Source organism: Nicotiana tabacum, chromosome 4 (genome assembly GCF_000715075.1).
Source record: "Nicotiana tabacum cultivar K326 chromosome 4, ASM71507v2, whole genome shotgun sequence".
In the NCBI taxonomy this organism is placed as follows: domain Eukaryota; kingdom Viridiplantae; phylum Streptophyta; class Magnoliopsida; order Solanales; family Solanaceae; genus Nicotiana; species Nicotiana tabacum.
In genome coordinates, this window is record NC_134083.1 from 37,892,542 (window position 1) to 37,914,537 (window position 21,996).

The 21,996-nt window shown below is 37.4% G+C and overlaps 1 protein-coding gene across 1 annotated transcript; it reads right to left on the reverse strand.

Moving 5' to 3' along the window:
* Positions 1 to 15,620: 15,620 nt before the first annotated feature.
* On the reverse strand, positions 15,621 to 20,237 carry LOC107790543 (uncharacterized). Its single transcript, XM_016612478.2, has 2 exons — positions 16,942 to 20,237; positions 15,621 to 16,280 (listed from the first exon to the last, which is right to left on the reverse strand). Exons 1-2 carry the CDS (start codon positions 19,766 to 19,768, stop codon positions 15,775 to 15,777), a joined length of 3,333 nt encoding a protein of 1,110 aa, XP_016467964.1. The 5' UTR covers positions 19,769 to 20,237; the 3' UTR covers positions 15,621 to 15,774.
* Positions 20,238 to 21,996: the final 1,759 nt, after the last annotated feature.

Consider the following 21,996-nt stretch of genomic DNA (forward strand, 5'->3'; position numbering starts at 1 on the left):
ACATAATTTCCACTCACAAATGTGTAAGAACACAAAATACATTGAAAAATACTTACAAAGCATAGCATTAGCTAAAACAACCACATTTGGGCATCACTTGAGTTCATAAGATTTTAGCCAATTATGTTATCCAAGTCAATTTTGAAATAGTTGAGTCAAAGCTCGTTTCATAATCTTTCTCATATTATTTCATTTCATTGGCGCCATTGGCCACAATTATAAAATCACTCTTGGCATGTTGGCCGTATTTAATATTTCATGCTCACCTTTTTACTTTCAAACATCAACATAATCATCACCAACAACAACAATTCAAATAAAGGTGTGTAGTACACATGTTAGCAATTAAAATCTAAGGCACATAGAGATATTTCACAAAATTTGGCATAATAGCCTTCGTTTGAACTCGATACATTATTAAAGCATGGCCCATACTTGAACACATCCTCAATTGGCAATATAACATGAATAAAGCATTTGGGATGCTTGTTGAACATATATCTTTCAACCCAATCTTACTCGGAATAGCCAGTTTCATAATGAATCACTCGGGACTTACATAATTTAAAGGAATATCATGGGATTCAATTTTAAGAGAAGAGTTTAGCCAACATACCTTGCTTTGAGCTTTCCTTAAATTACTACAACATTCTGGAAATTCTAGCAATCCCAATCTATTTTGAGACATAACAAAATTAAACCATTATTAGGAAGATATTCATGGTCTCAACTCATTTGATCATTTTATCTAACAATATATGTGCAAATTGGTTACAAGATTCTTCCACAAGATTTCTTTCACTTCACAACCCAATCTTTACCCATTTGAGCTCAACAATCTCCCCATAAAATTTATTGGTACATGAATGTATAAATAATACTCTTACACCCAAGAATCATACTCCAAATCAACCATCTTTTACCCAAATTCGAAATTAAAAACTAGGGTATGGAACCTTACCTCTTAGATGAAGAACTTGAGGGATTTCTTGGTGGATTTCAAGGCTTGGACAAAATCTTGATGAACAAAGTACTTGAGCTTCTTCCTCTCTCTAGAACACTCTCACTTCTCTCTAAAAATATCAGAATTTTGCTCCAAAATGAGCTTCAAGGCTTATTTATCGAAGTTGGGTCGGGTTATAACAATAGAAGAATGGAAACTCCAAAATTTTTGGACCAGGCTATAGACCTGGCCTCGCCAAGCTAAAGTCGGGTTAAGCCTGGCTTTTGGCTGGCCTCGCCAGGCTAAAGCCTGGTATTACACCTGGCCTTGCGAGCTCTGTAGCGAGCTACAGGACAACCTTTGGGTATTTGATCATAACTTCTTGTAGAAATGTCCGAATGACGAACGGTTTGAAGCATTAGAAACTAGACTCAAAGAGCTTTAATGTGATAGGTAGATCACCTCATAAGTCGCTATAGTTTGGTAGCAGAATACGTTTGAAATATGATCTTGTGCGTATTGACCTTTCCACTTAATGTATCCTACTTGTTCCACACGAATTCTTTCCATTCACAAAACTCCTTAGTATGATTCAACACACCTTAAACATATACTTTTCATTTCGAAATAATATGGTTCTATCCCATGGGTCTCCTATAATACTCTAACACGTTATTCCCAAATACCGTTGGCGTACTTTAAAATACTAAATCATTAGAGAAATTTTTCGGGGCCTTACATTCTCCCCCGCTTAGGATCATTCGTCCTCGAATGAGGATTAGATTCTGCCATAGACACCTGATGTGACTTAAATCCTTATCTACACACCAAAGGCTCCAAAATTTGGCCAACTCCCTAAACTTTCAGAAATTTTGCCAGAGTCTCCCCTATAATTGGGGCCTATCTACGTGGCAGAGAATCTCAAAAAACAATCCTAAACAACATATATATAATACCATATTGCACCATATACATGAAAACAACAACCATGATTCTCTAGACTAACTTTATGACCTTGCTTACCTTGGTCGTATCCTTGACCTTTCCTTCCTCCATTACGAGGACAATTGGACACCTCACACATTATGCCTGTTATGCGCATCATTCCTTTAATCCTTAGGCCTTTCTCATTTCGAAGCAAAATATGCAAACATTCCTTGATGTTAACAAGGGAATGCTGAGACTAACTCGGAACCTTAACGCATAATCGATGATAGAAGAAGAGAAATATTTCCTAAATGTCGTTGTAGCCTCCCTATTATAAGTGTGGCCGGCAACACACAGATAAGAGGGACTCTACTGTCACAACTCCATGACACCTTAGGACTCATAAACTATGCTCTGATACCAATTTTGTCACGCCCCAAAATCGTGGAGCGCGACCGGCGCTCAACCGAGTAAACCCAGTCGAGCAAGCCTAATTTACATTAACCTCTCATCATTACTCATGCATGATTTACCATAACATAATAAAATCTTGACTTTCATATTAAATACACTTGGCTCAATGGCCCATATTTTCTTTCTCGTGGTGGTTACACAACTCTATAAATAGCTGTAAATACTGTGAACATAAATACATGGCAAAACTCAAATCTTTAATTGCATGACCCACAGTGTACATGGAGCTTTTATGACAATGGATACCTATATACATAAAACGAACTAGACCCAAACACCCACTAGAACTGTAGCAGGCTCACCATAAGCTGAGTAGTGAAGAAGATCCCTATCAAAGGTCCATATCATCCTGTAGAAGTATACCTGCATCCATTAAAAGATGCAGTGTCCCCAGCAAAATTGACGTTAGCACTGTCGAATAGCACTAGTATGTATAGCTAAAAATCCACAATATCCAAATGTCTAGTTAAAAACATGATAATTTTCCAAAATACAAACTTCATATACGATTTTGTTCGGGAGATCATTAACACCGATATACTACTGTTCACAATATCACTATTCACAAATACCAATGTCCACAATACCAGTGTTCACAATACTGATGTTCACAATACTAGTGTTCACATATCATATTGTACACATATGCGTCTCATAGACCATTCACAGTGTTCTCTTACACAATACAAGTACACATATTCAAGGGCTTAGAAATTCGACATGAATACGATGAATCATAGCAACATTAGATGGGTTTAGATAGCCGTCAATGTCAAGAAAAATTATTTAGAGCTTCCATTAACATTTATAGATACTCAGTCGGGGATCCTCTATAACCACCTTCACACAAAGCGGCGATGTCGCCTCACCCCAACATAAACGGGTGGAGGTGTATCACGATACCATTATCTATACACAAAGAGGCCATACCGCCTCATCCCAATACATGCGGGTGGAAGTGTATCACAATACCACAATCCCAAAACAAAGCGGCTCTACCGCCTCACCCTAATATATGCGGATGGAAGTATATTACAATACCAGAATCCCAACACAAAGCGGCTCTACCGCCTCACCCCAATATATGCGGGTGGAAGTATATTACAATACCAGAATCCCAACACAAAGCGGCCCTACCGCCTCACCCCAATATATGCGGGTGGAGGTGTATTCCATAATACCACAATCCCTACACAAAGCGGTCCAACCGCCTCACCCCAATATATGCGGGTGGAGGTGTATTCCATAATACCACAATCCCTACATAAAGCGGTCCTACTGCCTCACCCCAATATATGCAGGTGGAGGTGTATTCCATAATACCATATATAAACTCAAGGCAACATAGTTTGCCATTACATTTAACGTCGTAATTACTCATATCATTGGAATATTTCATGTTCATGTTCATGCTCATCATGGAGAAACATAACTCATTACATTAGCGCATGCATGGTAAATAAATAAGTCAATTTTAATGGCACATGGGCCCAATTCCTTTTCTTAAGGATCATCGTCATTTATCAATGAACATCTCCCTTCCATCTTATTATTCACTCCCTTGACCTCTTGAGGTCATTATCTAGGTTCATGACCCTTGGGGACTTAACAATCAAATTCATTTACATATATTATTTCAGTAGCATATGTACTATAATAGAAACCATAGAGACACACAACACCTCATAATTCTCATTTTGGCAAACGGCAACATTTCATGTTCATACCATCACTTATTGTACTTGCCATAGGTGATCCTAGGACATCAAGAACATTTAAAATATTTAGGAACGCTATAGCCTCTCCTCATGAGGGCGTAAGAGCTTATAACACATTGAAAACATAAGTACAAATATGTTCGTCTCATAACCTTTCCCACCATATATCACTTCACAATTACTTTCAACTACTTACAACATCATTATTTCATTGGATCCCTTGGCCATACATATTCTTATTCATTCATGGCACTGTGGCCGTATATCATATTCTACACTTTTATTTCTTCCCTTTCATAGATCATCATCATAATTATCAACAAGTAGAATATTCCGGAATTCACAACTTTAAGTTCATTAGTAATGAAGGCTTTAAACACAATAGATTTCTTTCCAATAAATGGAGTAAAATTAATGGCAATTGATGTGCAAGTTTAAATCATCAGCAAATAACACACCATTTATCCTTGACACATTTTCCCCCACAAAGAGAAATACATAATTTCCACTCACAAATGTGTAAGAACACAAAACACATTGAAAAATACTTACAAAGCATAGCATTAGCTAAAACAACCACATTTGGGCATCACTTGAGTTCATAAGCTTTTAGCCAATTATGTTATCCAAGTCAATTTTGAAATAGTTGAGTCAAAGCTCGTTTCATAATCTTTCTCATATTATTTCATTTCATTGGCGCCATTGGCCACAATTATAAAATCACTCTTGGCATGTTGGCCGTATTTAGTATTTCATGCTCACCTTTTTACTTTCAAACATCAGCATCATCATCACCAACAACAACAATTCAAATAAAGGTGTGTAGTACACATGTTAGCAATTAAAAGTCTAAGGCACATAGAGATATTTCACAAAATTTGGCATAATAGCCTTCGTTTGAACTCGATACATTATTAAAGCATGGCCCATACTTGAACACATCCTCAATTGGCAATATAACATGAATAAAGCATTTGGGATGCTTGTTGAACATATATCTTTCAACCCAATCTTACTCGGAATAGCCAGTTTCATAATGAATCACTCGGGACTTACATAATTTAAAGGAATATCATGGGATTCAATTTTAAGAGAAGAGTTTAGCCAACATACCTTGCTTTGAGCTTTCCTTAAATTACTACAACATTCTGGAAATTCTAGCAATCCCAATCTATTTTGAGACATAACAAAATTAAATCATTATTAGGAAGATATTCATGGTCTCATCTCATTTGATCATTTTATCTAACAATATATGTGCAAATTGGTTACAAGATTCTTCCACAAGATTTCTTTCACTTTACAACCCAATCTTTACCCATTTGTGCTCAACAATCTCCCCATAAAACTTATTGGTACATGAATGTATAAATAATACTCTCACACCCAAGAATCATACTCCAAATCAACCATCTTTTATCCAAATTCAAAATTAAAAACTAGGGTATGGAACCTTACCTCTTAGATGAAGAACTTGAGGGATTTCTTGTTGGATTTCAAGGATTGGACAAAATCTTGATGAACAAAGCACTTGAGCTTCTTCCTCTCTCTAGAACACTCTCACTTCTCTCTAAAAAAAATCAGATTTTTGCTCCAAAATGAGCTTTAAGGCTTATTTATCGAAGTTGGGTCGGGTTATAACAATAGAAGAATGGATACTCCAAATTTTCCGGATCAGGCTACAGACCTGGCCTCGCCAGGCTAAAGCCGGGTTAAGCCTGGCTTTTGGCTGGCCTCGCCAGGCTAAATTCTGGTATTACACCTGGTCTTGCGAGCTCTATTGCGAGCTATAGGACAGCCTTGGGGCTATTTGATCATAACTTCTTGTAGAAATGTCTGAATGATGAATGGTTTGAAGCGTTAGAAACTAGACTCAAAGGGCTTTAATTTGATAGGTAGATCACCTCATAAGTCATTATAGTTTGGTAGCAGCATACGTTTTAAGTAGGCTCTTGTGCGAATTGAGACATCCTTTTCACTTAATGTATCCTACTTGTTCCACACGAATTCTTTCCATTCACAAAACTCCTTAGTATGTTTCAACACACCTTAAACATATACTTTTCATTTCGAAATAATGTGGTTCTATCGCATGGGTCTCCTATAATACTCTAACACGCTATTCCCAAATACCGTTGGCGTACTTTAAAATATTAAATCATTAGAGAAATTTTCCGGGGCCTTACATAACCGCTGAAAATGTCCCATGCAGGAGGTACAATAGACATTGGCGGTGCATAACATGGAACCTGAGGTCTGGGAGTAACCGGAATACTGCTGGAAGATGGAAGTGCTGAATGAATAGGACGACTCACATAGCCTCTACCATGACGGTCTGCAGTTGGGGCACGAGAACTGCTATATGTGCCAGAATCTCGAGGCCTCTTAGCTTCCCTCTCTTCTCTCTCTCGGGTCCGCATACCCTCCAATCTCCTAGATATTGCCACCACCTGTTGGTATATGATGTCCATTTCCAACTCTCGGGCCATACTAAATCTGATATTAGGTGGAGCCCCTCAATAAATCGACGGACACGCTCTCTGATAGTAGCAACCAGGGCAGGTGCATGCCTGGATAAATCACTGAACCGGACAGCATACTCTGATATTGTCATAGAGACTTGGCGCAACTGCTCAAACTCTGCGCGTCATGCATCTCTGAGACTCTAAGGAACATACTCCCTCAAGAACATATCTGAAAACTGAGTCCAAGTGAGTCAAGTTGCCTCAGCCGAACTATCCAACTCGTATGCTCGCCACCACTGGTAGGCCGCTCCTCTAAGCTGGAATGCCATAAAAGAAACCCCACTAAAATCCACAATAACCATAGTACGGAGGATACGGTGACATTCCTCAAGAAAACCCTAAGCATTCTCTGAAGCCAAACCGCTGAAAGTATGAGGGTGGTACTTCTTGTACCTCTCGAGCCTGAGTTGCTCCTCCTCCAAAACTGTTGCCCTCACCTCGGGCAGAACTAGGTCAACTGGCTGCACTGATATAACCTCTGGCGCATGGTCAACCTGGGCCCGTGGCTCTGGGGTACGGGTGGCGATAGTCTGTACTCCTCCCCCGGCCTGAGATGTGGCAGGAGCAAGTGGAATCAACCCTGCCTGCGCTAGAGTGCGAAACATGCTCAAAATCTGGGCAAGAGTCTCCTGAAGTGCAGGGGTAGTAACATGCATCTCAGGTGCCTTCTCTCCAACTAAGGCTACTGGTGGCTCCTCTATCGCAGCTCGTTCAGGTGCTCTGGCTGCACCACGTGGTCTTTCTCGACCTCTGGCTCGGCCTCTGCCTCGGCCTCTTGCGGCTCCAACATGAGTCATGGGTGCCTGATCATCATATCCATTTGTGTGTGTTCTCACCATCTGTGAGAGAATAGAAAGACAATGGTTTAGAATTTCGAAGTCAATAATGCACATGATAAGGAATCAAAGAAGTGAATATTTTCCTAACAGTTCCATAGCCTCCCAAACATAAGTACAAACGTCTCCGTACCGATCCGCGAAACTCTACTAAACCTGCTTGTGATTCATAACACCTATGAACCTAGAGCTCTGATACCAACTTGTCACGACTCCAAATTGCCTCTATAGGATGTCGTGATGGCACCTAATCTCTGAGACTAGGTAAGCCTATGAATTGTGCGAAATAACGAAATCTAAAATGGAAACTCAAATCTCAACATATGAAATAATTAAAAACTACAATTCAAAATAGTTACAACACCCAAAACCCAGTAGAAATAAGTCGCAAGCTTATAAGAGAAATACTAAGTGTCTCTATACATCATAGTCTAAAAAGAATCAAGACAAATAACATAATAAGGATAGAGGGGGACTCCGAGGTCTGCGGACGCTAGCAGATGTACCTTGAAGTCTCTGTGTACAGACTAGCTCACTAATACCTGGTATGATAGGAAGTACCTGGATTTGGACTAAAAGATATGCAGAAGCATAGTATGAGTACACCACAGTGATACCCAGTAAGTATTAAGCCTAACCTCGGTAGAGTAGTGACGAGGTTAGGTCAGATCCCTACTGAAAATAATAAAATATAGGGTGAACAGTTTAACAATATAAAAATAATAGTAATGGCAATGGAAGTGAATCAAGTAAGGAGTATGTCACAATTTAACAGCAAAGAGTAAGGGCAAATAATATAGCACGGAAGAAAAACAGGAATTTGCATATTTAGGGAAAAACAAAACAACACCAATAGAAAAATATCAACAAGGGCACTCGTGAGGTACCGTCTCGTAGTCCCAAATCATAAATAAATTCACAATATCTCTTTTCCTTATATCACCGCGGGAGCCTTCACATATAGTTTTAAAGAAATCATTTATTCCGAAATAACATCCCGCGTTTTAGCTAATCTTATCACATCGCATGACTTCTAGTAGTTCCTCTACTAGCCACGCGTTTCAAGCCCACCTTATCTCACCGTATGTGTTTCAACACCCAGAACTTATACCACAACATTCGTATCAATATCACAATATATCACAATTCGCACCTCAAGTGCCCAATTATTTCAACTTGCCAAATAAATCAACAACAACATTATTTTCCACAATAATGAGCTAACAGCTCAATCACAATGTATATAAAAATCTCTACAAAAATATTCGGGAGTGAATAACTCAACAAAAATAATATCTCACAAATTTAACACTTTGCCTCAATACCAAATTTTAAATGTCAAATACTTCATATTAATAATAATTCAATTAAGAAATTCAACTTTCAAGTAATGAGCACAGAATAAAAGAAGCAAAGCTTCAACTAAACCGTTAAAGCAATTAGCAGGAAAAAGGTAACGCAAATTTAAAATATAAAAATAGACCAATGATGATGAGTATAACAGGATAAAATAATTTAATTAATATGTGACAGAAAACTACGTAATTTAAAGATATAATCTTCCATATTTAACCAGTGTATACACTCGTTACCTCGCGTACACGGATTTCAATACATCACAATTTTCATAACAATACCAATCCTAAGGAAAATTTCCCACACACAAGGTTAGACAAGTCACTTACCTCGACTTGCATTAATACAATCCACTAGTAGACTTTTTCCTCGATTATTCAATTCTGAATGACTCGAATCTAGACAAAACTATTAATTCAATACAGTCAATACAAGTTGTAGGAATTGATTCCATATAAAAATGCTAATTTTTCCAACAAAAATCCGAAATTCACTCAAAAATCGCCAGCGGGACCCACGTCTCAAAACCCGATAAAAGTTCTAAAATATGAACGCCCATTCAACCACGAGTCCAACCATATCAAAATTACTAAATTCCGATAACAATTCGGCCCTCAAATCTTCAAATTTAACAAAGAGGGTTTTCAAAATTTTCCAACTTAAATGACCAATAAATGTTAAAAACTACTATAGAATCGGGTATTTTAACCAAAATTGAGTTAAGAACACTTACCCTGATATTTTTCTTCAAAATCTTCTGAAAATCGCCTCTCCCTGAGCTCCAAATCACTAAAAATAAAAAATGGGACGAAGTCCCATTTCCAGAACTTAAACTTTCTGTCCAGACATTTCTTCTTCGCAAACGCGGACATTGCCTCGCGTTTGCGAAGCACAAAAATGTTACTGCCCAATTTCCTCCTTCGCGAACGCGAGGGTCCTCTCGCGAATGTGATGACCAGGGATCCCAGGCCTCCGCAAATGCGGAGCCTCACTCGCGAACGTGTAGGCCAACGCGTTAGGTCCACCCCCCATTCCTCTCTCTTCTTCGCGAGCGCGGCCGACCTCTCGCGTTTGTGATACACCACCTGCCTAGCCCTTCGCGAACGCGTCTACCCCTGCCATTCGTGAAGAAAAATGATTCTTCACCTGCCACCGGTTACCCTTCACGAACGCGAAGAATGATTCTTCACCTGCCACCGGTTACCCTTCGCGAACGTGAAGAAGAAAACCAGAACTGGACACCAGAAATTCTTCAGCAGTCTTCCAAGTCCAAAATTGACCGATCACCCATCTGGAATCCACCCGAGGCCCCCGGGACCTCAACCAAGTATACCAACCAATCCTAAAATATCATACGAATTTAATCGAAATCACAAATCACATCAAACACCGCTAAAACCTCGAATCATACCCCAATTCAAGCTTAATGAAACTAAGAAATTCCAACTTCTACATTCGATGCCGAAACCTATCAAATCAAGTCTGATTGACCTCAAATTTTGCACATAAGTCATAAATGATATAACATACCTATTCAAATTTCCAGAATTGGATTCCGACCCCGATGTCAAAAAGTCAACTCCCCGGTCAAACTTCCAAACTTAAATTTCTATTTCAGCCATTTCAAGCCTAATTTAACTATGACCTTCCAAATAATTTTCTGGACACGCTCCTAAGTCCAAAATCGTCACACGGAGCTATTGAAATTATCAAAACCGTATTTTGGGGTCGTTTACACATAATTCAACATCCGGTCAACCTTTTCAACTTAAGCCTTTAACTTAGGGACTATGTGTCCCATTTCACTCCGAATCCAAAAACCAAATACCCCGGTAAGCTACAATACCACGATATAGTACAGAGGAAACATAATTTAGGGGATCGGGGGTTAAAGTATCTGTAACGACCGGTAGGGTCATTACAATGTGTCCCATTTCACTCCGAAACACACCCAAAACCAAAACCAACTATCCCGGCAAGTTACTTAACCACAATATTGCATAGAAAAAGCATAATTTAGGGGATTGAGGCTAAAATACTTAAAATGACCGGACGGGTCGTTACAGTATATAATCACTATTTTTACATATGTATCCAATTCTGTGCTTTGTCTAACAATCTTTGACGGTGCCTCATTATCGCTTATCGCCTCGGCATCTAACTTTCGCATATCATATTCTGTTTGTAGAACCAATTCACACGTGCTCAAATATTCTGCATATGCTCGAGTAAATACTCTGATGAAGTAGGAGGGTGTTTAACAAAAAAATTTAATTCCTGCATACAAACAGCACTAAAGTAAATACATATTTGAAATACAGATAAATACAACTAGGTTGTTATAGTACTTTCAGAGTATTCAGAATATGTGGTTTCTGACTTCAAATACAGATAAATACAAGTATATTTAAATACATTATTTGTATGTTATTCAAAATACAGTATAGATAAGATACAAAGCTTGAATCATCAGAATAGTTGATATAGTACTATTAGTGTATTCAAACTAGTTATTTTCTGAATTTAAATACAGATAAATACAACTATATACACAACCAAAAAAATCCTGTACGAACTAAATTCATTGTATGAGGACAAATACCCAGATATCTCCAAATGTATAAAAAAATCAAAAAAATGAGTCTATGTATATATAAAAAAGACAAATTATGAAATACACAATATACATGTATGCAAAAATAAAAAAATATATATATATCACCTTCTCCTTTCGTGTTTTCGAGCTAATTCCTTTAGCGACCTGATTTTCCTTGCTGGCAGAAGCAACATCGTTAATTTTTCTTCTTTTTTCCACATTTATGTTGTGTGCCGAAACTTTAGAAACATCAGCAATTGTGGGGCTCTTTTCGAAATATTTCGCATCTTCAACTTGTTTCATAGGGTCATTGCTAGTTTGGTTCGCCTATCGGCTTCCATTATTGCTACAGAACCTGCAAATACAGCCTCCTCTTGAGTGATGTGCAAATCAAAAGATAACCTATTAAAATTGAGGGTTTTAGTGGGTATACCTAGTGTAACCCTCTTCGGCGTACTTAAATCAGCCATTAATGTCGAAAATTGAAGTTTCTTCTGAAAACCCTAACAATGCGAAAATTTAAAGGAGAGTAAAAAGAAAAAAAATGGCAGAGAAGTAAGAAACAGCTACCCAAAAGCTTTGCCAATTTGTGAGGAACCACGATTTTTAGGAGCAAAATTGTGGATTCATGGAGAGAAATTCGTGCTTGAATTTGATTTGAGAATCTTGCTGAGAGAGAGAAATCGGTGCTAACTGAAGGAGGAAAGAGAACGTACCTCTGGCGTATTTCATGCCTATACTGTAGTATATATAATAAATGTGTATTTTGCTATATAATATAAAAGGTAGATATAAGTAATAATATTTTGAAAGTGTTTTGGTTTATAATAAATATAGTGCAATAGTTAGCTATAGGATGTAAAATTTCCGATTTAAGAAGGTCAATTGATGTATGAAGGGGAGAATGTCTATTTTTCATATAGTTAAAGTGAAAGTTTAATTTTTAAAGAAAGTTAAGCGTCGTAAATAATTTTCACCCCACAAGAAACTAATGAAGCATTTTATTTTATTAATTAAAAGGTCAAATAATGAATACAATAAAATAATAAGTTTTTAAATATTAATTATTGAAACGCACGGTATTTTTCTAGTGGTTAAGAAAGCATTAACGTAGAACTAAACCTTTAGTAACTTAAAATTAGAATAAAACTTGAAAATTGCTTTTATAACTTAGACTATAAAATAAGATAATGCTTCTTTTATTAATCAATAAGCCATCCTATTCTTAATGTGCTAAAAACTTGCAATTTAAAATAAAACCTCGGAGACTTGGAAAGAAGATTTATTGCACTCCTAAATCCTAATATTACCATACAAGAAAATAATAAAAGATTTAGCAATTAAAAGTAAAATAATAAGCACAAGGAAATAATAAAATTTTAAAAATCAATCATAACCTTTTAACAAAGACGACGCTCCAACTTTCTTGTGGTAATTAAAAGGCTCTTGCTGGATCTGGAGAATTAAAAATAAATTGCAACCTGAGAAATTGAAGTAAAATCTCGAAAGGATATTTATTGCATTCCTAATGTCATCATACTCGAAAAAAATTTGTTAAATAATAAGATCAAAAAATAAACACAAAAATAATGATATTTCCAATTATTAATTGTAATTACAACTTATGCAACATGAAATTTACTTACGAAGGGTAAACATTTCGTATTGAAGTTTCGTATTTTTGTAATATTATGAATTATAGATGTATATACTTATCTACTGATATTTGTAGTATATTCTTCTAATTTTTGTGTGGGGACTACTTTCGACTCCAGAAAAAAAAAAAAAAAAATCAATTTGTCCTCTTGTTAAATATACTATTTCATATTTGAGAATTTTTTAGTAGAGAGAAGTTTTCTCTAAAATTTAATACATATGCATAAAAATTATTTAACTTTTGTTTTTAGCAAAGGATATTCAATCAACGCGCTAGGAGTAATATTTAATATATACACACAGTATAATTTTTTAGCAAAAAATATTCAACTCATCATATACTGGTCGTCTTGCATGCGCATCCTCACGTGACCACTCCATTTGAATCCGTAGTTGAAAATAAAATGACAGAATTGTTGGTTGCAATAACAATATTAGGCTATTCTTTTCTTCCCATTTTTAAGTTTCCCATTTATTCTCCTGGTATGTAGGAGTTGTTATGTGAATAACGGGGAAAGGAAGGTAATTAAAATGTAGAAGAACTATGGTGGTGTTATGGATTTTAGAAAAATATGCGAGCAACAAGAAGGTTGAAAATAGGATTGAAAAACTACGGTGGCCTTAAAAACTCTATACTTAAGTAATGTAAGACAAATGCTAAGTTGCATCTCAAATTCCATAGTACAGATTCTGATAAAGTCATTAATTTAATTTTGGATGAAATGCATTCCGTGCACTAAGCTGGTCCAGGGGCGGATTTAGGGGGAAGGGGGTTGACCCGACCCTTTTGTCGGAAAATTACACTATTCTTTATTTCTATATATTATATTTTGAATACCCTTGACACAACCAGAAAACATAGCTCAGTATTAAGGGGGTTTAAAACCTTGTAAAGTCATTAGTTTAATTTCTTCTAGCCACAATCTCTTTTAATTTTTTAACTTTTTTTTTTTTAACCCCATATCAGAAATCTTGCCTCCACCGCTGGGCTGGTCAAACAACTTTTGCTTCCGTATAATAGATTTATATACGACTTATTGTTTATGTGATTTGTATGTGTACAAGTATATATCAGACTTACATAACCATTTTTCCCCTTTTCTAAGCAGAGCAGATGCAAAACCACTAAGACAAATGTTCCACTTAGTGTGTAGCAGCCTGTAGGTCCATAGTTATCCACAAGTTTGTGGACGTGTTTAAGAGAAATCCCTCTAATGAAGGTGCAAACACAAACTAGGATTAAACAATACTTTTGTGAAACCATGTCAATGCTTTTGAAGAGTGAAATCAACTTGAAAGTTAGAAATAGAAAGTGACACTTGTATTCTGTTTTTTAACTCGAAAAACGGCATACAGTTTTGTGGGTTCGCCTTAGCTTTTTGGAGTCGGCATAAGCTCTGTTTTTGTCTTCCAAATTGGTGATATATTTCCTTACTCAATTGTAGGTTGGGTCGTACATATCTCTGTCACATAGTGGGGGGTTGAGGGGTCCTTGAGTTATGTAGATGATAACATTTCAGTTTGTTGGATTGGCAGAAGCTTCTTCTCTTGTAATTCTTGGACAATAGCTATGGAGCCAGAAACACCAGTGGTTTAAGGCTTTTCTAAGGCATAAGGGTCACCCTTTCAATCATTGCCCCAACCTTCCCACATTCCCACTCCCAACTACCCCTAATCCCCACCCCTACTACCTCTAGAGAGTGCCCCTCTAAGTGGCGGATGCAACGTTGCGGTCATCTGAATCCGATATTTTTTACTTGGAGTATAAATTTCTATGTAAAATCCAATAAATTTACAACAAGTAGTAGAAAAGAACCCATAATTGTAAAAATACAATTGGTTCATAAGAACTTTAAAGGTTGGACTCACACAGTTTAAATCCTAAATCCGTCAGCCTCCTCTTTGGTTAGCCCTTCAATCACAAGTTGGAGATATTCACCAACTAGAGATATACTACATGTTATCAATTCGTGCTTTACTCTCATTTTCACTGTCACTATCGTTACACAGTCAATTTAAATGATATTGAAGGTCTATCTATGAGAGAGAATAATGCCCCAGTTGATAATTTGAACTTGGAAAAAGGTTAGAAGAATTAAGATTTGCTTACAAGGTGCTGAAATCCTCTGGCATCAATTTATTTGCCTAAACGAAGTGCGTCTAACACTAAATATAAAGACCATATCAAACATATGAAGATCTAACTAACCCCTTCTCTTTTTAGGAGACTTGAGTGATCATCCTTGAAGCAATGGGTTTAAACTTTGGGAAGAAAACAAAAATGCATGTCAAAAGAAAAGAACATCCTTGTGCAACGAACGATGGATGAGGATTTCCTAATAAACCAAACCAATACAATTCATGCACAATGGACTAGACATGTAAATGGTTTGCCAGTAGACTTACTCGACAAGATGTTCCACTGCAACAATTATAGCTCTATCGTCAAAAAGCCTGTTAAAATTTGACTTTCCAATTGTCAATCACTTCAAAATGCCAATGAACGGCTGCTAGCAATTTTCCATTTCTCTTCGTTTTTTATTTGAAGGCTGTTTGAATTAATAGTGTTATAGTTTTCACTGCAAAGTAGGCTGATAAAGAAAATGTTGGCTTTGCTATACAATGGATTTCATTTGCTTAACAATCACATTGACCAGAATGCTCATTCTACCTCTTTAATTTACGATGCTAATACTATCTAGTTCAAAAGAATAACAGATCTATCATGACTATCACTACTTTATTATTGGTTCGTGGTGTTATAACTAACAGAGGAAGACGAGTGAGTAAGAGAGCAATTAAATGACCCTTGGAGACGTAGCAACTGGGCTGGAGTCACAGATGAAGATGAGTAGGAAAACGATGAAGCATCGGTCATTTTTGAGGAGTTGTTTGACGTCTTTTTAGCTTCAGGTCCTGTTGTATGCTCATGGATAATCTCCTTGAGTAATGCCACCACATCTTTCATTGTTGGCCGATCTTCAGCCCGATTACTAGTACACAACAAGGCTATTCCAAGGGCTTGAAGCATTTCCTGAATTTGTGTATCAGGATGTCCTTGTAATCTTGGATCAATTACATCAACTGGATCTTTCTTGCTCTTTAGGTGGTCGCGTACCCATTGTATAACATGTTGGCCATCAGGGAAGGACGGATCAACTGGCTTTTTCCCAGTAATGATTTCTAGCAACACAACTCCGAAGCTAAAAACATCGCTCTTCTCTGTAATCTTTAGCATACAAGCATACTCTGCAAGAGACAACAAATAGAAAAGAGTTTAGTCCATTTCATGCCAGATTTTAATCAACTATTTGATCATGATGTTTTGAGAACATAACAAAAGGCATTGGTTGAGTGATTTTTTTCACATATCACAATCTGACAAGAATGAATGGCCAGAAGGTATGGAAGCAGCAGCAATGTGTCCATGCTTGGCTGTGAAAGTGTGCCCACTAACTTGGTTCTGGTTTTTTTAGACTATGCCCCATCCTAAGTATCTTTAGGGCCATACACGGCAAAAAAAAGGGAAAATAGCACTGTAGGCCAAGTATGTCATGACAAACTTAGTTTTGCACATACTTAAAGCTAGCACATGCCTTCACATGCACCTATTATCAAAATAGTGACACAATGCCATCCTTATGGAAGCAACCTAAACTGAATTCTTCTACTTCAGCACTGCATTTGCCGTACTTAATATCAGTCTTCTTTCCCTTCCTCGCGTTCACTTCTTACATTAGAATAAACATTCAATTATTCTAATGTTTACCTTGGACTAAGTAATAAATGAAAAATCACGGAATTGCCTTAGATTCACTACGAAACAAGCCAATATTACTGTAGTAATGAATAATAACTAGTCGCTTTTGAAAAGTAATGAACTTGAACTAGGAAGAAGAGAAATATTTACCCGGAGCAAAGTAGCCATAAGATCCAGCAAATTGGGGATTTGCTGAAAATGAACCAGGTTCCTCCTCCATGAGTCTAGCAAGTCCAAAATCAGCTAAACATGGCTCGTAACGATCTCCTAACAGAATATTCTGAGCCTTGACGTCGCGATGGAGGATGGGCGGCACACAGTCGTGGTGCAAGTAAGCTAAGCCCTCTGCCACCCCGAGTGCAATCTTGAATCTAGTTTCCCACTCAATTAACCCTCCACAACTTTCATGTAAAAATGTACCTAATGTACCATTGGGTAAATAGTCGTAGAACAATAGCTTAGTCTTTCTATTAGCTGCCCATCCAAGTAATCTAACAATGTTCCGATGCCGAATGCGTGCCAGCGTGGCAATCTCCGACGAGAATGCCGACATTGAGTGCTTCTCCGATGCTCGGAATCTTTTAACGGCGATCGTTAATCCTGACGGAATATTCACCTTGTACACAACCCCAGACCGACCACGGCCAAGGACGTTAGCAACTGTCAAACATTTTGCCACGTCAGCGATAGATAAGTCGAGTTTTTGGTACACCGTGACCTCCCATGGTGGGCCCAGTTCCACGTCATTGTCGCCGTCTAGATCGTAATTGTGGGCCCTACGGTTCCGTATCTTGCCTCCGAGGATGATGTAGAGAGCTGCCAGAAGGAGAGCACAAGCAGTGCAAAGCAACACTATCATAGCCACCCTCGCCGCTTTGCTACGCCGCACACCGCCACCCCTATCGGCGGAGCACTGGTTGCCGGAGAAACAAAGCTCTGGATTGCCAGCAAGCACACTGAGTGGGAGCTTCGCGAAGAATGAGGTATCAGGCACGTGTCCCGATAAATTGTTATGCGAGACATTGAGAACCACGAGATTTTGTAGGTCTGCGAGAAAATGGAGGTCACCAGAAAGCTGATTATGAGAAATATCTAGTACACCGAGCTTGTCCAACGCCGCGAACTCTGCCGGAATTTCACCCAAAAGCTGATTCCAGCTGAGGTTCAGCGCAATTTCCAGGCCAGGAATTTTACCAACACTCGCCGGAATCTCGCCGGAGAGTTGGTTACTACTCAAGTCAATCAACTGAAGCTTCATGCAGGAACCGAGTTCAGTTGGAATCGGACCAGAAAACCTGTTTTTTCCGAGAACAAGTTTGGTGAGTGAACTCAGTGAGCCGAGACTTGGACTCAAAGTGCCTTCAATTAAATTATCAGAAACATCAATGAATTGGAGGATACCAAGCTGATTCAAATTCACCGGTAAATTGCCAGTAATTGAGTTGGAATGCAAGTCTAGAAAAGTCAGATTCCGGCATCCAGAGATCTCTGGTTGAATGATTCCAGTGAGACGATTGGATCCGAGGTCGAGGAAATTCAAGTTCTTCAATTTTCCAATCTGCGGCGGCACTGACCCGGTCAGCTTGTTATCACTTACCCGGAATCGAATCAGCGATGAACAGTTGCCTATCTCAGGTGGAATGGGACCAGAGAGATTATTAGACAATAGGAGTAGCTTGTTCAGCTTCTGAAGATTGAATATACCTTTAGGAATCGGGCCAGTCAACGCATTTTGTGACAAGTCAACAGCCTCGAGATTAAAGCACGAGGAAATTGAAGACGGGATTTCCCCCTCGAGGCGATTTTGCCACAAGAATAGCAAAGTTAAATTCGATAAGTTCCCGAATTCCCATGGTATGGAACCGGTGATCTCATTGTTGTCTAGCTCAATGTGGGTCAGAGCAGTGCAGTTTCCAATTTGTGATGGAATCCGACCCGAAATCTGATTGACACTTAGCTGCAGCTCTTGCAGTGAATTCAATCCCCCAAATGATTCAGGAATGCAGCCGGTTAATGAATTCATCGAAATGTCGATGACTTGTAGTTGTTGACAGTTTCCAAGCTCTGGAGGGATTGTTCCAACAAAATTATTTTGCCATAAAAGAAGGCTTTGAAGGTTTTTGAGGTTCCCGAGCCGAGCTGGGATTGAACCAGTGAGTGAATTTTCGTAAAGATAGATGTTTTGGAGCTCGGAGCAATCCCCAAGCTCCGGTGGGATTTGGCCAGAGAGTAAGGAAGTGTAAACGGCAAGTGTTTCGAGTCTTTTTAACAGGCCGAGGGAAGTAGGGAGAAAGCCAGAAATGCTGGTTTCAGCCAAGCCTAGCATGATCAAATTAGTACAGTTGCCAATTTCTTGAGGGAGTGGACCTTCAAGATTCTTGTTGCCACCTCCTCTAATGATCTCAAGCATTTTCAAATTGCCAATACTACTTGGAATTCCTCCACAGAGCTGATTATCATAGAATATCAGCCACATTATGCTTGTGAGGTTGCCAATATCCTCGGGTATGGATCCGACCAGCCGGTTCGAATTGATATGAAGTTGTTCCAGCTTTGGCAAGTGACAAATTTCACTTGGGATTTCACCTGTCAATGCATTGTCACTCAAGTCCAAGAACTTGAGTCCCTGAAGTATGCCAATCTCTTTTGGAATTGTACCAGTAAGATTAGTCCCTGACAAAACTAGCTTGTTCAAAGACAACAATGAGCTAAAATTGTAAGGAGCATTCCCAAGCAAGTCTACATACTTCAATTCCAATCCAACAACTTCCTTATTGAAGTTGCAAGTGAGGCCAAACCAGCCACATGGAGTTTCATCAGTAGGATCCCAATTGCTCAACACATCTAATGATCCATTTAGGCTTTTCTTCCAAGAGAGAAGAGCCTGGCCTTGTGGGTTGAGGGCAGAGGAGGAAGAAAAGAGAATGGTGAATAAGGAGGAGAAAAAGAAGAGGAGGGTCCATGAATAAACAGGCATTAGAACAAGTATGCGGCTGCTGCTACAAACTTCAAGATTAGGCACACAAAGGAAGCCTTGTTATTGTTGTTCTTGGTTTTGGTGTTGAGGTTTGAGCCTAGGGAGGAGGGACAAATAGAGGAAATCCAAATCATGTCTTGTGGGCTAATGGATTTTTATGTAGGTGACATATAAAAATTAAGAAAAGTTGCCAGAATCTCCGGATCCAAGAACAGCTAGGCCACTATGTGTTGTGCAGTAAGAGAGAGGGGAATTTTAGATGTGTGTTTTTAGGATTTGTTTATGAAGTTGTGAGTGGGGAGGGAGATGACTCTTTTTTCTTTCTTTTGTTTAAGTTAAAAATGCCAAAGATGGTGCTTTCAAATATTTAAAAACATTATTTTAGCATGGTGTCTTGAACTTCATTATCAGTAGACATGTGACCTTTTGGTTGCTGTTATATTTTGGAGCTGCTTTAGTTTTATCTTTTTTTTCCTATTGGGGTCACTTTGTTGCATTTATATACTATACTATGGTGCAGTAGTAGCAGAATTTAATGGGTAGCATATGAAATTTGACAGTTCCATCATTTTCAGCCAATTGGCATTTTCAGAATTTGGTGTCACCTCACTCTTGTCTTGTTCACTGGAACTCACTTCTTGCTTCATCCAATTTCACACCCTTGCACATAGGTAAAAAACACCACAATTTTGTTTTCTTTATTAAGGACCAAAAGTTTATACAATCTAAAGAACAAATGCACCTAAAAAAAGACTTATTCTTAAAGCAAAAAATAAATGAATTAAAACAATTCAAGCTTGCAAGAAGTTCGTCTGGATCAATATGAACACATCAGCTCTTAGGGTGGTATTAACTCCACAAGAAATAAGAATATGGAGTAAATTTCACAAATGTTCATATAATTATTTCACTAAAGTCATAGTATAACTTTGTTTTCTCACATAAAAATTATATAATTATGATTTTTTTTCACCAAAATTATATAACTATGTTTTCTCACAAAAATCATCAAATTTTTACTAACTCACACAAAAATCACAGTGATTGAAAAATATAATTTTTCAGTAGTATTTTCTTGTTTTGTGATTATTTATTTTCTTATTTTCGGTCTAATAAATAATAATTCAATTAAAATAGGGATGAGTCAACCCGACCTGGCCCACCCGATCCAATACTCATACATAAAAATTTAAGTAATACTAAAAGTGAATAGTAAATCCTTTGATACTTCAATCTTTTATTTTTTTTTTTAATATTTTTATTCAAATCGATATCATTTTTATTTTAAGTGCTCTCTAATTATATAATTTACTCCATTTCCTTATTTTTTTTGTCAAAATCTCATGCATTTCGAAGTAAGTTTCTTATGGGGGAAGAATTCACTTTTATTATTATTTTAACTTACGCGTATGGGTATTGGGACAAGCTGGGTTCGGTCATTCTTATTTTAAGAGAAAAATATAAAATTAATCGACCGACCGAAACTAATTGTATTTGCTAGCCAAAATATATATAGAATGTGTATATTATATGTATATAATACACACATATATATAAAAAAATATTTTATCGGCTATTATTTTTTGGAACGGCTAAAAATATACTCATGTTTCTCCTATTTTAATTGGATAATTATTTATTAGATTAAAAGTAAAAAAGAAAAAAATATAAAATAAGAAAATACTACCGAAAAATTTATTTTTCGATCACTATAATTTTTGTGTGAGTTAGTGAAAGCTTTATGATTTTTGTGTGAGAAAACAAAATTATATGACTTTGATGGGGAAAAAAAGTCATAGTTATATAATTTTTGTGTGAGAAAATAAAGTTATATGACTTTGGTAAAAAAAAGTCATAGTTATATTAGATCGCCTGTCAAGGTTAAGCATATAACTGACTTTTTCATTGACAACTACAACGGATAATTTATGTATTTTCCCTACATAATTCGAGTAAGTACCAACATTTAAGGTAGCAAGCAAGATATGCCAAGATTCTTTTTACGTTTGAATTTCAGATAAATGACAAGAAGAGAAGTAGATGCGAATTTAAATGGAAACTGGGGATTTAGATCTAGATCTAGATCATTTACAGACTCTACTGAATAATCACAGAGTCGTAGAAGTATTCTTTATAAAAGCGCCAAACTTAATCCGTGGCAACTTCAGATCTGTTACACCTATTTGGCTACACATTTTACCTAAAAATTGCCAGTTGCAGTGTCAGTT

Bases quoted from the DNA above. Each gene is read 5' to 3' on its own strand.
- LOC107790543 (XM_016612478.2), bottom strand. From the start codon at position 19,768: ATGCCTGTTTATTCATGGACCCTCCTCTTCTTTTTCTCCTCCTTATTC. The intron at 16,281-16,941 runs GTAAATATTTCT...TGTCTCTTGCAG, and splicing joins TTATGGCTACTTTGCTCCGG to AGTATGCTTGTATGCTAAAG.